Below are 14583 nucleotides of genomic sequence, written 5' to 3'. Positions count from 1 at the left end.
AGTCATACACAGACTTGTGTGAAAGTAAGTCCCATAGAGTTACTGGGTCAGATGCTTTCGTAATCACAGATAAGACTGGCTGCAAACTTGAAGAAGAGGAAAAGATCAACAAGCTTCTGCTAGTAGGGCAGGTCATTCAGCTGTGGTTGCGTGCCACCACGTTTCAATGTTGGATTATGGCTCTTGCTTCATGAGGTCAATGATTTCAGTATATACTTGACTAAATGCATTCATGCCCCAGATGAAATCCAGATGAGTCCATTCTGGGATGTGTTTATAGGAAACAAGGTTTTGGATCTGAGGGATCAATACAGCAACATCTTCTGGGTCTGAGAACAGGTCTGCTCCTCCAGACCACACCGCAGTTGGCACAGCCATCTCTTCTACTTTATATACAGGAGGAGTGATCTAGGAAAAAAGAAATGTGCCCCCCACCCCCCAAAAAACATAATAAATAGGTCAAGTCACTGTATGTTCTTATATTTTGAGAAAAAAAGCAAACAGATGTGTGTATACATATCTCCACCTGACACAAACTTCATTGTCTGAATTACAACGATCTCTTATCTTTTCTCATCTTATTATTCAAATGATTCTCTGTCTTTACTGAGGGCTAGATGCATGTTTGTGCTGGATCAACAGTGCTAATGAAGGTAGGCTTCCCTCCATCCTCCATCAGCTCCTCTGTCCTGAAAATACTACAGAGAGTCATGAGAATGGGGTGAGCCATGGTGTGTGGGGTGAGAGGAATCGAGAATGTTTACTGGAAAGTAGAGCCTCCTTCCAGAAGAGCCTTTCTTCTGGTAGAAGGTGGCTTCCTCTCATGGAAGCCAGTCCTGGATCTAACTCACAATATTTTCTAATTTGCAATATTTTATCATGGCATTTATTTTTCTTTGCATAATTCCCAGTTGTTTCCATGCAGTGCTATGTCTCCAAGACTGAAGCCAGCCTGCAGGCTGAAGGGTTTCCATGCCACTATTCCAAGCACCCCATTTGTCAGGATATCCTGACTCTTTGTGAAGCATTTCCTGGGGATGAGAGAAGTAAATTCATTCTCATTGATAGAGTTGATCCAATGTAAAATGGGGGAATCCAACCAAGGACTTATATTTGTGAGATTTTTTCCTCCAAAGTTCTGCTGAAGCACATGGGGGACATTTTGAAGCAGTGAGACTATTGTATGCACATAGATCCCCAGTGCAAATTAAAACCACAACATGCAGGATACCCTACTTTAAATTCACCCTCTCCCTACAAGCACCCTCCACCCCACAAATGATGTTACTGAGTGGCAGGAAAGGGATGGTCCTTGGGAGGCCAAGACCCTTCCACTCTTCCTGGCAGGACTTGTGTCTTTCCATCCTTGTCCTCCTCTGCACCTGTTCCAATCTGTGCAGCACCCAGTTCTCACTGCTGCAGTCCAAGAAAGACTTGGATTAGTGGCACTGCTAGAGTTGTTAAGCATGTGGAGAACTGGCCATCAGCACAAAGAAAGCCTTTTTAAGACCCAGTTAGCAGTTCTGTGCAGAAATTTTGCTGTCCACTTTCCTCCTTGCTTTTCTTTCGCAAAGGCCATGCTTTTTGAGAGGTGGATAACTATTCCCATACCTGATTGTGCTTCTCTTTATTCTTTGTGTCATCACCCCAGTCATAACCTTTCAATAGGCCACTATGGTAAACCTAAGAGCAAAGACAAGAAATATTAAAGATCTTGAGAAAGGGTTAGTAAATATAATGTGGACTCATACTTAGCAACTTACTGTTCTTTCCAGTCTTTAGAATTAAACATCAGTCAGAATTCAAGAAAGGCACGGCAAAATAACTAGAAGCAGTTTGCTCTTTAAATTGGGACAGGGATAGAATGAGAGAATGCACTGCTTTCTTTTATTGGCTGAAACTGAAATGCCTTTGTGATCAAATATGTCTGTGTTTATCTGAAACGGTATTGTGCTGCCTCATCCAGCACTCTGCTTGCTTGCGTCCTTCGCATCCCTCTTGCCTATTTATACATCAACAGTTTGATTGCACAGTGATCCCAGAGTTCCCTAGTGCTCTTTCACCTGAAGGACTCTGAGCCATGGAGTGCTGCTCTGGACACCTCATTGTTTTGGACAGTGAAAAGTGACCTGTTCAACACAGGAGATCTCAACGGGGAATTGCACATGGGAGAACCCACACCAATGCACTTGTGGTTTTACTTTCTGAGAATTGCCTTTCCAGGGATGATGCCTTAGTGGCACCAATGTGCAACCCTTTAATATTTGATAACATAGCAAAGGGCAAGGATACCTGAGCCCAGTGGAACATATTCTGGGTAGATGCTCCTGCTGGGAATCGAGCTGCATACACGTGTACTCGGCTCTGAAAGAAGGAAGGAAGAGACCCAGATTTGTTGCACCAGGATATGATGCTTGGCATAGAGAAAATAATTATGGGATGCAATTCTAGACATGCTTACCTGGAAGCAAAGCAAAGGACTGAAGTGTAAATCATGTGTGCATTTCAGGGCAAATTCATTTCCTCGACTAATGTGAGATCAGAATGCAATTATCCTTCGAGTTAGTGCTTCTCTTCCCATTTTGCCATGTAAATCTTTGCTCAAAAACTCAACCCAAATGCACCTTTAGTTTAAAGTATGCTTGACATGCATGCATTGTTCTAAAATATATTTATCATTTATTTATTTAAAACTTTTTAATGCCGTCCCTTATGCATGGCATCTCAAGATGGCTTACAATCCTTAAAATCAAAATACAATAAAACCACATATATAAATAAATAATATAGTAACAATAAACATTTAAATGGAAATCAAAATCAAAGGGACTGTTAAACGTTAAAATGTTAATTTTTAAAATGATAATTAAATAAAAAGGTTTTGACCTGGTACCAAAATATAATCAGAAAATGCCTTTTTTTTGCCTTTTACAAAAATTCAGGATGCATTGGATTCATCAAAATCTCTTGCTTTGTAACTATTGGGCACAATGCTATCTCCACAATGCATGTTTTTATACAGTGGCTAACTGTTGGAGCGGGGTGGGAAGTGGGAGAAACGGCAAATTTGGCTCATGAGGAGTATACTTCATGGATATGAAGTGGGGGTAGGAGGAGGAAAAGGTGAAGGGAGCTTTAGAAACAGACACATCCACACACCTTTTGGGAATATTTTGACTAAGTCCATATTCAGTCCATATTGACTAATAACCATACCCGGGTGTTCCACTGAAAATGTGAGGTCACAAACTGTTAGAGAGCCCGCACATTCTATGCCTCAACTGTTCCCTCGTGCCTCAGTCCTGCCTCCTTTGCGTCTGAGCTATGCGCAGCCACTGGGGATGCTTCATTAAAGCTTCACGGAAGATCCGCTTGCCTGGCTAAGTCCTCTGCCCTTCCTCTTTTGCTACGCCAATCGCACCAGGTCTGGAAGGCAGTTTTCTGAATGCTCATGGATGTTGTGGTGCAATGTGTGCTAAGAGTTGTCGTCTGGCGTGTGGTGCTTCATTGGATGGGACTGTTAGCGACTACGACAATTCATTATTACAGCCTGAGAAAGCGGAACAGCTGTCCCTTGAGGGCAGCAGAACACCAGGCGGCGCTGCTCCTTTTCAGAAGGCAACCCTGCATTCTAAGGAATGAGCAATGCGTTCTATGAAATAGGTTCCCAATTACAATAACAAAGAATAAAAGAATGGCAAGAGATGATTAATAAATGTTGTAATGGGGATAAAAATGGGGATAAATAAAATAAATGGTGTAGATCACAAAAGATTTAAATAAAAAATTTCAACCTAATGTAAAGTTACGCTATATAAGAAAATCAAGTGAGGCATGTACTGGATATTATTTGACAACCTAGTGAAGTAATATATTAAAATTAGAATTTTCTCAACTAGAAGGATCCTTGACATTTTTTTTCAAATATGATAACAAAAATATTATTTAAAAGGTAAGAAATATTTTTCTTAAAAGTACACTGCAAAACTGGAGCAAGTATGAGGAAAAGGTCATGCCATTCATTTTAACATCATATCCAGTTACTGAATTAGAAGGGTTTCCATGAAATTTGAGATGAACTTTGGGAAAAATGTTCAAGACTAAATAAATTATCAAGTTAAAAGACTGGTTAGAGAAAACAAATAAAAGCAGAAAGATAAGAGTAATACCAGGAAAGGAAAAAAATAGCTTGGTTTAATGTGATTCAGGTAGAATGTTGGACAAGTGGTTAGTTAAAGAAAAGAGGCAGATGTAGAGATTATATCACATTTGTAGATATGAGTGTGGGAAAGGAAAAGCAACACAGTATGCGGATGAAAGGGACAGTAAGTAAAATCTATAAGATATTGTCAGAAGATCAGGATCAATACGATCCACTTAAAGCAATATGGGAAGCAGACTTGAGAAAGAATATTAGTAATGAAGATCAAGATAATATCAGGATATTTTACTAGTCAGTAAGACTAAAGGATTTTTTAAATATAAATTAGTATGGAAATGGTACTTAATGCCGGTGTAGTTGAAGCATATAGATAGTAAATATTCGAATCTGTGTTGGAAATGTGGCTGTGGAGGGGGGTACATGGAGACAGCCTTGGTCACCCTGTATGATGACTTTTGCCAGGAGAAAGTGTGTGTGGGGAGTGGGGGACTGTTAGTTCTTCTGGTCCTCTCAGTGGTTTTCAGTACCGTTGCCCATGGTATCCTTCTGGATAGCCTGGACAGATTGGGAGTTGGAGGCACCGCCTTGTGGTAGTTCTGCTTCTGCATGGCCAGCCAGTTTCAGAATGTGGTGCTGGGGGAGCATGGCTCCACACTGTGGTTACTGTGTCATGGAGTGCCACAGGGTTGCATGCTTTCCCTGTTTAACATCTGTATGGAACGGCTGGAAGCGAACATCTGGAGGTTTGGGTTGACGTTTCATCAGTACACCAATGATACTCAACTCCTTTTCATCTGATCTAGGGGTGGCTGTCTCAGTGCTGAACCAGTGTCTGGGTGAGGTGATGGATTGGATGAGGGCTAATAAATTGAGGCTTAATCCAGGCAAGATGGAGGACCTGTTGGTAGGTGGGTCCTTCATCCAGTTGGATGACAACTGCCCTTTCCTGGATGGGGTTACACTCCGCATAAAGGACAGAACTTGGAGTTTGGGATGCTTCTCAACCCAGAGCTGACTCTGAAACACCAGGTGAGCTCCAAGGCCAGGAGCACCTTTTATTGGCTTCTGGTCTTTTTAACTTCATGCCTACCTGAACAGGCAGGACCTGGCAACAGTGATCCTACTAGTTGCTCTGTGTGGGCCTGCTCTTAAAAATGGTCTGGAAACTGTAATTGATCCAGAACAGAGTAGCTCACCTCTTCACAAGCACTCAAAGGCATGAGAATATTACCCCAGTGTTATACCACTTACACTGGCTGCCAATTGAAGTCCAGGTCCAGTTTAAGGCACTTACAGTGACATGGTTTAGGACCTGGTTATCTGATGGAACTTCTTCTCCCATACATGCTTGCCTGGACTTTAAGATCATCATCAGAGATCCTTCTCCAGGAGCCTTCTATGAAAGATATTAGAAAGATGGCTACTTGGAGAAAGACCTTTTCAGTAGCAGTAACCTGGCTGTGGAACCAGCTCTCCAGAGAGTTGCAGCTGGCGCAAACACTGTAAATTTTTGATGCCAGGCTAAAACTTTATATTCTCAAGATTTTAATTGCTGACATTTTATATCTTATTTTAGCTTATTTATTGTATAGGATACTATACTTGCCTTGTTTATATATGATTTCGTTGATTTTAATGTTTGTTATTAGACAGTATAGTACGTTTTATATTCTATTTTACTGTTATTGAGTGGTATTTTCTTATTGGCTTTACTTGGGGCCTGTTTAGTCTACTTGTGTTGTATGCCATATTTCAAACTAGTTTAATGTGATGTAAACCATCGTGTGAGTCATTGGACTAAAGAAACAGTAAAAAATAGTTTTAAATAAATGATAAAATGTTCCAAAACTGAACAATAAATAGTGCCAGAAGGTGAGACCCCCAGCTTGGAAGGTACTCAGTTACTGAGGAAGAGCAAAGGAAAAGCACAAATACTGTTGTTGCTGATGATCTAAACTAGATTAGATCAAAACTAAAAGGAAGTGTAGAGGTGAAAGGAAATTTCAGATGCTGCACAACCCATGCAAATTGAACATGAAACATGAGAAGGATGGATCAAGGCAAGGTGGAGAATGTAAATCAAGAAAGGGAGCAGTTAAGCATCATAGTGCTTGGTGTGAGTGAACTACAGTGGGCCCGATTGGGATATTTTCAGTCAGACAAACACATAGTCTTTTTTGGAAATGATGAAACTAAGAAGAAATGAAGTGGCTATAATATCAAGGCCAACTAAATCACACCAATGAGAATTTTCAGAAAACCTATTGACATAACCATGATTCAAGTCTATGCTCCAATAACACATTTGAAAGAAGAAGAAATGAAAAGTTTTTGCAGGCATTTAAGAGTAAATTGATAATGCACCAAAATAAGATAAGCTGATAATCACAGACAAATGGAACACAAAGTAGGAAATAAAGCAGAATCAAATGTTAGGGGACAATTTGACCTAGGGTTCACAAAATTCTAATAATCATTCTGCTGCTTCATTTGTGAAGTCAACAATCTTCAATAAAAAAATCAACAATAAAAAATAAAATAAATAAAAAACAATCTGTTTATTGCAAATAGATACTTCAGGTAACCAATCTGATGGATGTATACATGGACATCACGAGGCAGCCAATACAGAAATCAAATATGTAATTTGGATCAGAAGATGAAGAAGTTGTATTCTTGCTTGCCAAACAAGACCAGTTGCAAACTATAGGAGTGACTGTGAACTCTTAATAAAAAAAACCAGAGTAAAAGATCTATAACAGAAGCATAGTGCCAAAACAGAGCTTAAACACCATTCCTGAAGAATTTAAAGTACACATAAAGAATAAATTAGCATTACTGAACTCAATTGACCATGAGCTGGAAGAACTGTGGACTGAATCCAGAGACATTACTAGGGAAAAATGCCAAATAACAATTTTTATAGCATAAGGAAAGATAAAGACTGGATAGATGACAGAAGAAACACAATTGCTAAGCACAGGTGAGAAGTAAAAGCCAAAGGTGACATAAATAGTCACTGAATGTAACTTTTCAGTGACTATTGCTTAGACACATAAAGAACTATTACAATGACTGGTGTGGGGGAGAGAATAACAGGAGAGGTAAAACAAGAGAACTCTTCCAGAAGATCCAAGAAATCAAGGAAAATTTAAATCTAAATTCAGAAAGCAGAAAGACCAATAGTGGATAGGAGAAAAGAAAGCATGGGTGGAAATGATATTCAGAAGACATAAAACATGACAAACTCTGAGAAAGTGAAGTGAAAGCTGCTCTGAACACTTTTGGGAGGACTAAAGGATATGGAATAGAAAGGACACCTGTTTGGGTTGGAACAAACCTTGTTGGAATCTCTCCCTCCACACACTCATGAGCTTCATTTTGTGCTTGGCCTGGTCTTCGAAAGTGAGCCAAACGGAAAGGAAGTCCGTGAATGTGTGCAGACAGGAACCCCACTTCGGCAGCCTTCTTCTGCATCTCTCATGCAGTGGAAAGAAAGGCTGCGAGTCACGTGTGCAGAAGAAGGATGCCACTTTTTGCAGCAATCAAGGGAGGCTCAGTTCCCAGTGATTCTGGCTCAAATGCTCCGTGCACTCAAGAAATTGGACTCAGGGCCATGGGAAAGCAGGCTGGAGTCCAGTGAGCCAAGCCCAGGAAATTGGGTGGATTCCACCTCCAAAACAGATTCTTTGCACACCCCTGCCCTGGAACCAAAAATAAGTTAAAGAAGGGGGTGCTGTATCCAATCAAGGCAGAACTTTTCTTGGAAGCAAAAAATGACAATATCAAAGTAATCATAATTTGGGCACATAATGAGAAGGCCAGGCACACTCGAGAAAACAATAGTGAAATGGAAACTGAGGGAAGAAGAAGACCAAATATGAGATGGATTGACTCCATAAAATAAAGCACAGCCTTGAGTTTACAGGAACTGAGCTGGACTATGAAGGACAAGATTTTTTGAAGGGCATTCATTCATAGGGGCACCTTAAATCAGAGGTTAACAACACATGACAACAGCATCCACTTTCCCCAATTTAGGGTATAATGACCTAAAGTTAAAAGCAATAAATCTGAACTCAGTACTCACCATATTCATATTTTCATTATTATAGCCACTGATCAAGAAGAGGAAATTTCCACAAAGAGTACTAACGGCTCCCAGACCGCAGACAGTACTACTAATACGTTGGACTAACCAGTTCTGGGGAAGAAATTCTCTTTTGCCGAAAATAAACTGTAAAATACAAAGAAATGTGATAGTTGTAGTAATCTGATTTATTTTTTTGTTTCTTTATTTCCTCTAGATTTTGTTGCTGTCATGCAAAAGTAGCAGACAAATCCTCCCCTCTTTATATTGTACTTTTCTTACATTGTTTCTATAATTTCCAAACTAGCCTTCCCCAACCTGATGCCATCCAGTCTGGTTGGTTACAATGCCCATCATCCCTAAGCAGTCAGGTTGGCATAGGCTGTTTTAAACAAGACAAGTAGAGAATTAGGGTTAGGGTCATACAATAGATTAAATTGGGTAGAATTGAGACCAGGGGCTGAAAAGATTTGGCTAAGGACAAGAAAGAAGTTCCTGGTCTGAGTTGAGACTTCATTGGAGTCTTCCAGCTGAACATGTTGCAGGTGAACCCTCTCTCTCTCTCTCAACTCAACTGATATATATATATATATATATATATATATATATATATCAACTCAGAAATAAATCTGAGTGAGAAGTACAGAGCCTTCTCCAAGGTAAGTACATGCAGGATTGCAGCTTCCCCTTTCTAACAACAATGCTGCACCAACTCACATGCTAGGCTTGAGACATCAGTGGGCGAGCACAGAGGAAGAGTGAGCCTACTTAGATTGACACTTCTGCTCTTTTCACTAGACATAATGCGGGTGCCCCTCCTTTACAAAGTAAAATATTTGCAACTGTTCAGTTCCATGTTTAAAGATTAAATACCATAAGAAAGAGGGTAGGAGACACAGGTCACCAAGTTATAGTTTTCCCCACTAGAGTGAGATGCATTTCATTTTAATTTAAACTATAGCATTTCTCAATTTGCATGTTTAATTATAAATACTCATACATGGTTATATGCCTATTTTATCAAAATTGATGCCCTCTTTTTCTTCTTTGTGGGTGAGTGGCTATACGAGTAACAAAAATTACCATAAGATGTATTTTGCTCAGATCCTAAAGATATTGCATACCTATAAATGCCAAGTTACTTTAACATGGTAATCTCCATGGAAGTTTCTGAGCACATGTATGACTGCTGAGAGTAGAGATTAGTCTCACTGGTAAGACATGGGTTCTGAATTCACTATTGACTGTTTTTTTATATTAAAACTCCATATGCAAATTTCCCAATAGTGTTAGAACTACAAATAATTTAAACATTTGAAATGAACATAGATTGGAAGGATACAGTTATTTACGTATTAAAAATATCTAATATTAGCAGGTGCTGTGCCTAAAGTGAGAAAGTGTTTGACACCACAGCCAGACGTAAGACCTGTAAGTCCCACTGGACTTACTATAGGATAGTAACTTTAATACTATCTGTGAAATGCAGTGAGGGAAATGCAGAAACCCCAATGGAGTGTAGTAGGTGAAGCTAGCTTCGTTTCAGACCATCTGGACAAAAGGATAATGGAAAGGAAGAGGAAAACATACCCTGAGCAGTCTTTCTGGAAGCACAAAAAGCCTTACTGCAGGAGTTTTGGCATGGTCAAGTCTAGTCACCGGAGCCAATGCAAAAAACATTTTAATCTTTTGAGCCAGCTCTGGCATTGTTGAAAATGCTATGAATGCTGAGGGAGAAAAAAAATCAGAGACAGAAGAGGTTCAACAAAGTGAATAAAACATAGCGGAAGTTTTGCTTCCCGTCCAACCTTTAGTTTACACAGTAGCATTTAAGCCATAAATATTGCCCACATGCCTTACAACTAGTTCAACATGGGATTCACTGGGGTAGACCATAGGAGTCTCTTTGCACTGAACTAAGCCTAAAGCCCATGCTGGCCATATTTCATGTAAAAGCCTTAGGAAACATTACATAGGCTTGGAGAACTGACCAGGTAAGGCATGCCCTCCATCAAGCAGGATGTTATTGATTTTCTCCTCTTTTTGCTTTGATTCTCCATGCCATATTCCACCCATTTCATATGGAATGTGCCTCATATCATATAAGCAATCTCCAAGTAAAAGGTGTTAGGCCCTTCAGGGAAGGATCAGCCCAGCATAAGATCCCCAATTCCGCTGACACCTGGGTTTTACAAAAGATGTCCAGATTGATTTCCTTTTTACCCTTTCAACCAAAGAGAAAATGGGCTACTCAGAATCGTTTAGGGCACCATTCCATGCATGTTAGTGCAGGAAACAGGCATTATGCATTATGAGGGGCATGCTGAGAAATGTAGGACTTTTCCCCTCTCTACACTGGATAGGACTGTGTCTTTAAACTGCTTTTACTATTACAGAGGTGACATAGGAGTATTTATTCTGAGGAACATACCTATGGTAGTGCCCTGCGAATGGCCAACATAGTATAACTGCTGTTGACCAGTTTTTTCCAGAATGTAGTGGATCATAGCTGGAAGATCAAACTTGGCCATCTCATCAAAACTAGAGAAGGAGGAAACAAACACACTGACTACAGAATAGGTACCAGCTAATACACAGAACCTGGATTGGCATGAACACCTGTTGGGTTAGCATTCCCTGATTTGTTGTGCATTCTTCCAGCCATAGCATCCCCACCACTCACCCACAACTGCAGGAGGAACTGTCAGGTGAGTGGCAGAGGGATAGTGAGAAGTCCTTCTTTGGTCTAGCACATGATTTAAGCTTGACAAGAAATATTGGGGTAGACATTTAAAAATGCCAAATTCAGAATCTGAACTGAGTTATTTCCCATTTTGTTGATATCATCACATTCTAGCATTTAATACTTCTTAAAAAAACAAAGGGATATCAAGTAAGGAGTCCTATGAAACACTGATATTACAGTCTTAATGGATTGAAACAATGAAGGAAAGGGTATGCGTTTATCTAAGAAGAGAGCTTCTTGCATTTTAAAGGGCATGGTCCTATGGCCTCCTGGCACCAACTGGCAGACTTAGGATTTTTTGGAGTTTCAACATCTGGGTTCTTTGCCTCCAAAAGCCAAACTGCTGCCCTCCCCTTTGCAGCTGGTACAGAAACAATTATGCTCACTTCCTCCCCCTGAAGTTGAAATTGGGTTTCTTCCATCTCCCCAGCCCGAACAGGAATGGCGATAAAATGCAAAGTGTGTGGGGTGGTGGTAGAAGAGATGGTTGCAGCCATGCCTCTCACCTTGCACTGGCTCTTCACAAGTCCTAAAGCATGGGTCCTCAGACTAAGGCCCGGGGGCCGGATCTGGCCTGCCATGCCCATTTGGTCCTGCTGCAACCACGCCCATGCAGGCGCCCGCCGCCACCCACCTCACCCCGCACGCAGGGAGGCCGTGGTTTGCTCGCTCGGAAAAAACGACCTCCAAGTGAGCAAGCCGCTGCCTCGTGCGCCTGCCTCCCCTCCCCATGCATGCCCGCCCGCCCACACCTCACCTTGCCACATGCCCTGCCCCCACCTCAGTGTACGCGCCTGCACGCACCCCCCCTCACTGGCCCATGTACAACGCCAGCACCACCTTTCCGGCCCGTGGCTAGCACCAGCACCTTTCAACTGGCCCCCTGCTGAAAAAGTCTGAGGACTGCTGCCCTAAAGGCTTCTAAATTATTGAGGTGCAATCCTTCTGCCACAAGGATAGAAGGATAGCACCTCAATTATTACGCAGAGAATGTCTTGAGATATTTAACAATGTGTGTTTCTTGTTGCAATTATCAGAGCTCACAATGATTAAATATACCTGAAAGCCCAAAATTCATCTTGATCTACAGACAGATGTTGGTGACTTCTGGATAATATATTTCCTCTTGTGTTTCCAATCCAAACATCATGGTTAGCATCTGCAAGTATGAAGCCCAAACTGTTGTTGGCCAAGTTTGTGACCCATTGGCTTCCATCTCCCAGGAAACCATGCTGGAGAAACACCACGGGTTTCATAACTGGAGAAGGAAGAAAATAATTTCTTTACTTGATATTTCCATGTCATTTTTTAAAGAACTGGAATAAATATCATTTGGATACCCATTTAATATTCAGAACCTTCCCTCTTGATGTGAAATTGAAATACATGTCTCATTGGGGTAGGTGTTAATGCTAATAATTGTTTCAGTTACAGCTGAAATAAAGACCTATCAGCTGAGACAATTGAGGTAATAGGACAATATCCTACAGGGTGCTTATACCTTCATCAGTTCCCTTTCACAAATGGCACCTGAAAACGTTCATTTCATTAAACAGTAGAAACAAGGAGAAGAATATTAAAATAAAAGGTGCTAATAGCTGAAAATTCTATATCAGCTTCCCTGGGAATCAGCTCTGCAGAACTCAGTGGGACTTATTTCCCTTCACACATGTGTAGGATTGTTAGGTAATCTGTTAGCTGAGTTGTGTTCACAACTGAGGTCTTGGGTGCTCGGCCCAGTGTAATCAGATGTTGACTCCAGGGATGAAAAAGACCAAGAGTGACAGCTTTTGAAGCATTTAATTTGCTGTAAGTAGAACTGTACATCAATTCAGATCTGGAAGATGGGATTTGAATGTGGCTAACAAACACGTCTTGAGTACACTTGTCTCCATCTACCTTCTCTCTATTTTGCCTCTTCTTAAGGAATCATACCTGAATTTCCCTGATTCTTAATGCCAAATGGTATTCTGCTCATGCTGAGAATATAGCCATCTCTTGTTACCACTGTATGCTCCTCAGCAGGATAACCTTTGCTGGTAATGAGTTCACTCTGTAAGAGTGGGAGAAAAATTAATGGTTTTTCTGGAAGGATTTCTATTATTTCACTCTCTTCTTTCAGCATTCCATGTGGAGATGTGCCTGGAACAGCATATACAATAGTACTGAATAACACACAGTATTCAGAAAGTGATAGAAAGTTAGGATAAGTGCTGTGTTACCCATTATCCTAAATGAATAGCCACTACTTCTCCTATACTCTGCCCTAGTAATATTTATTTGATTAATAATAGCAGCAATATTTTATTTCTTTCATTTCTATACTGCCCCACAGCCACAGCTGTGATGAAAGAAAACAAAGCTGTTCACCAGTCTCATTCCGTTAAACTGGCCATGCCTTCTCAGGGGTCATAAACATCTTGAGAGCAGCAGCACCATGTTGTGCATCTTTGTTAACTACCCATTAACAGAAAGAGAAGTGGGCTGGTGCTGGCCAGGTCGCATATGGGTCTACCCGAGACCATAGGCTACTTCAGAATAAGGAATAATTTGACTTAGTAAGGGCAGATAATGTCTTGATAGTGATTGGTATCTGTTATTTATTCCTGTGGCCAGTACCCCAAATTAAGGTCCGGGTCTCTGGCTCCTAAAAATATAATCCTTGCTAAGCTTGGGAAAACTCTAAATGTCCTACCTGTTTTAATTAAAATGCACCCCCCTCCTTATCTTTTCCTGGCCCCACCTGAGTGCCTTCGCAATAGGCTTTGAGTGCTTCTTTTTGGGAAAGGAAGAACAGAGTACCAGTTTCTTAAATCATAGTACACAAAATATGCCAGGCAAAAAGATGGTTCATAGAAAGCGGTATTCTTATTATTTTTAATTGTTATTATCCACTATTATTATTTTTACATTGCACTTATATTCTGCTTTCCCCCCTCTTCTAAGGGAAAGGCAGCTCATATAGTCATCTTGCATTCCATGTTATTTTCACAATAAAAATCCTGTAAGGTAGGTTAGACTGGGAATGAGAGCCTGGCCCAAAGTCACCCCTTGCGTGCAAGGTCCAAAGAGAGAGGAAGAATTTAGAAGATGGGGGCCTTGAAATGTGTGCAAAACACCTTTGGATTTTAAAACTGTGCTACTGAAATGACAATGCATTCCACTGCATTCAATGCATGATTCTGAGCGAACAGCAACAGGTCACTTACGATGTTCCTAAAGGCGTCTGGATCCACAGCCCTTTTTGTTCTCATGGGTTCCCTTGAATGGACCAGTCCCAGGCACAGGCACAGCACAACAATGAAGGGCCTCATCCTCTTGCTTGGTAGCTGTTAATACATGACACAGAGAGCTCTCACTTCAGCGGCTGTTTGAAGCAGGGCTGGGTAAATGCCAGGCTCACAGGGTGCACTTTGTTTTAAGTAAAGCCCAAAGTAAAGTAAAGTAAAAAGGTAAAATAAAGCCCAAAGTACAGTGCTGATGCTGGCAATGATTGAAGGTATAGGAAGGGGACAGCAGAAGTTGAGGTAGCTGGATGGGGTCACTGGGATGGTGGGTGTGGGCTTGGCTGGACTCCAATGGATG

The 14583-nt window shown here is 40.9% G+C and overlaps 1 protein-coding gene across 1 annotated transcript; it reads right to left on the bottom strand.

Moving 5' to 3' along the window:
* Nucleotides 1-174: 174 nt before the first annotated feature.
* LOC123018218 (lipase member M-like) lies at nt 175-14324 on the bottom strand. Its single transcript, XM_044420077.1, has 9 exons — nt 14208-14324; nt 12934-13051; nt 12058-12256; nt 10684-10793; nt 9843-9979; nt 8253-8399; nt 2293-2364; nt 1612-1683; nt 175-408 (listed from the first exon to the last, which is right to left on the bottom strand). The coding sequence occupies exons 1-9, from the start codon at nt 14310-14312 to the stop codon at nt 175-177; spliced, it is 1194 nt and encodes a 397-aa protein (XP_044276012.1). The 5' UTR covers nt 14313-14324.
* Between the last annotated feature and the right edge of the window lie 259 nt (nt 14325-14583).

This window comes from Varanus komodoensis, unplaced genomic scaffold, assembly GCF_004798865.1.
Source record: "Varanus komodoensis strain SLA01 unplaced genomic scaffold, ASM479886v1 scaffold11, whole genome shotgun sequence".
NCBI lineage: Eukaryota > Metazoa > Chordata > Lepidosauria > Squamata > Varanidae > Varanus > Varanus komodoensis.
This window is presented reverse-complemented; position numbering and strand designations above follow the sequence as displayed.

Bases quoted from the DNA above. Each gene is read 5' to 3' on its own strand.
- LOC123018218 (XM_044420077.1), bottom strand. From the start codon at position 14,312: ATGAGGCCCTTCATTGTTGTGCTGTGCCTGTGCCTGGGACTGGTCCAT. The intron at 8,400-9,842 runs GTATGTTTTCCT...TGTATTTTACAG, and splicing joins TTCCAGAAAGACTGCTCAGG to TTTATTTTCGGCAAAAGAGA. The intron at 1,684-2,292 runs GTATCCTTGCCC...CTTTGCTCTTAG, and splicing joins ATATGTTCCACTGGGCTCAG to GTTTACCATAGTGGCCTATT.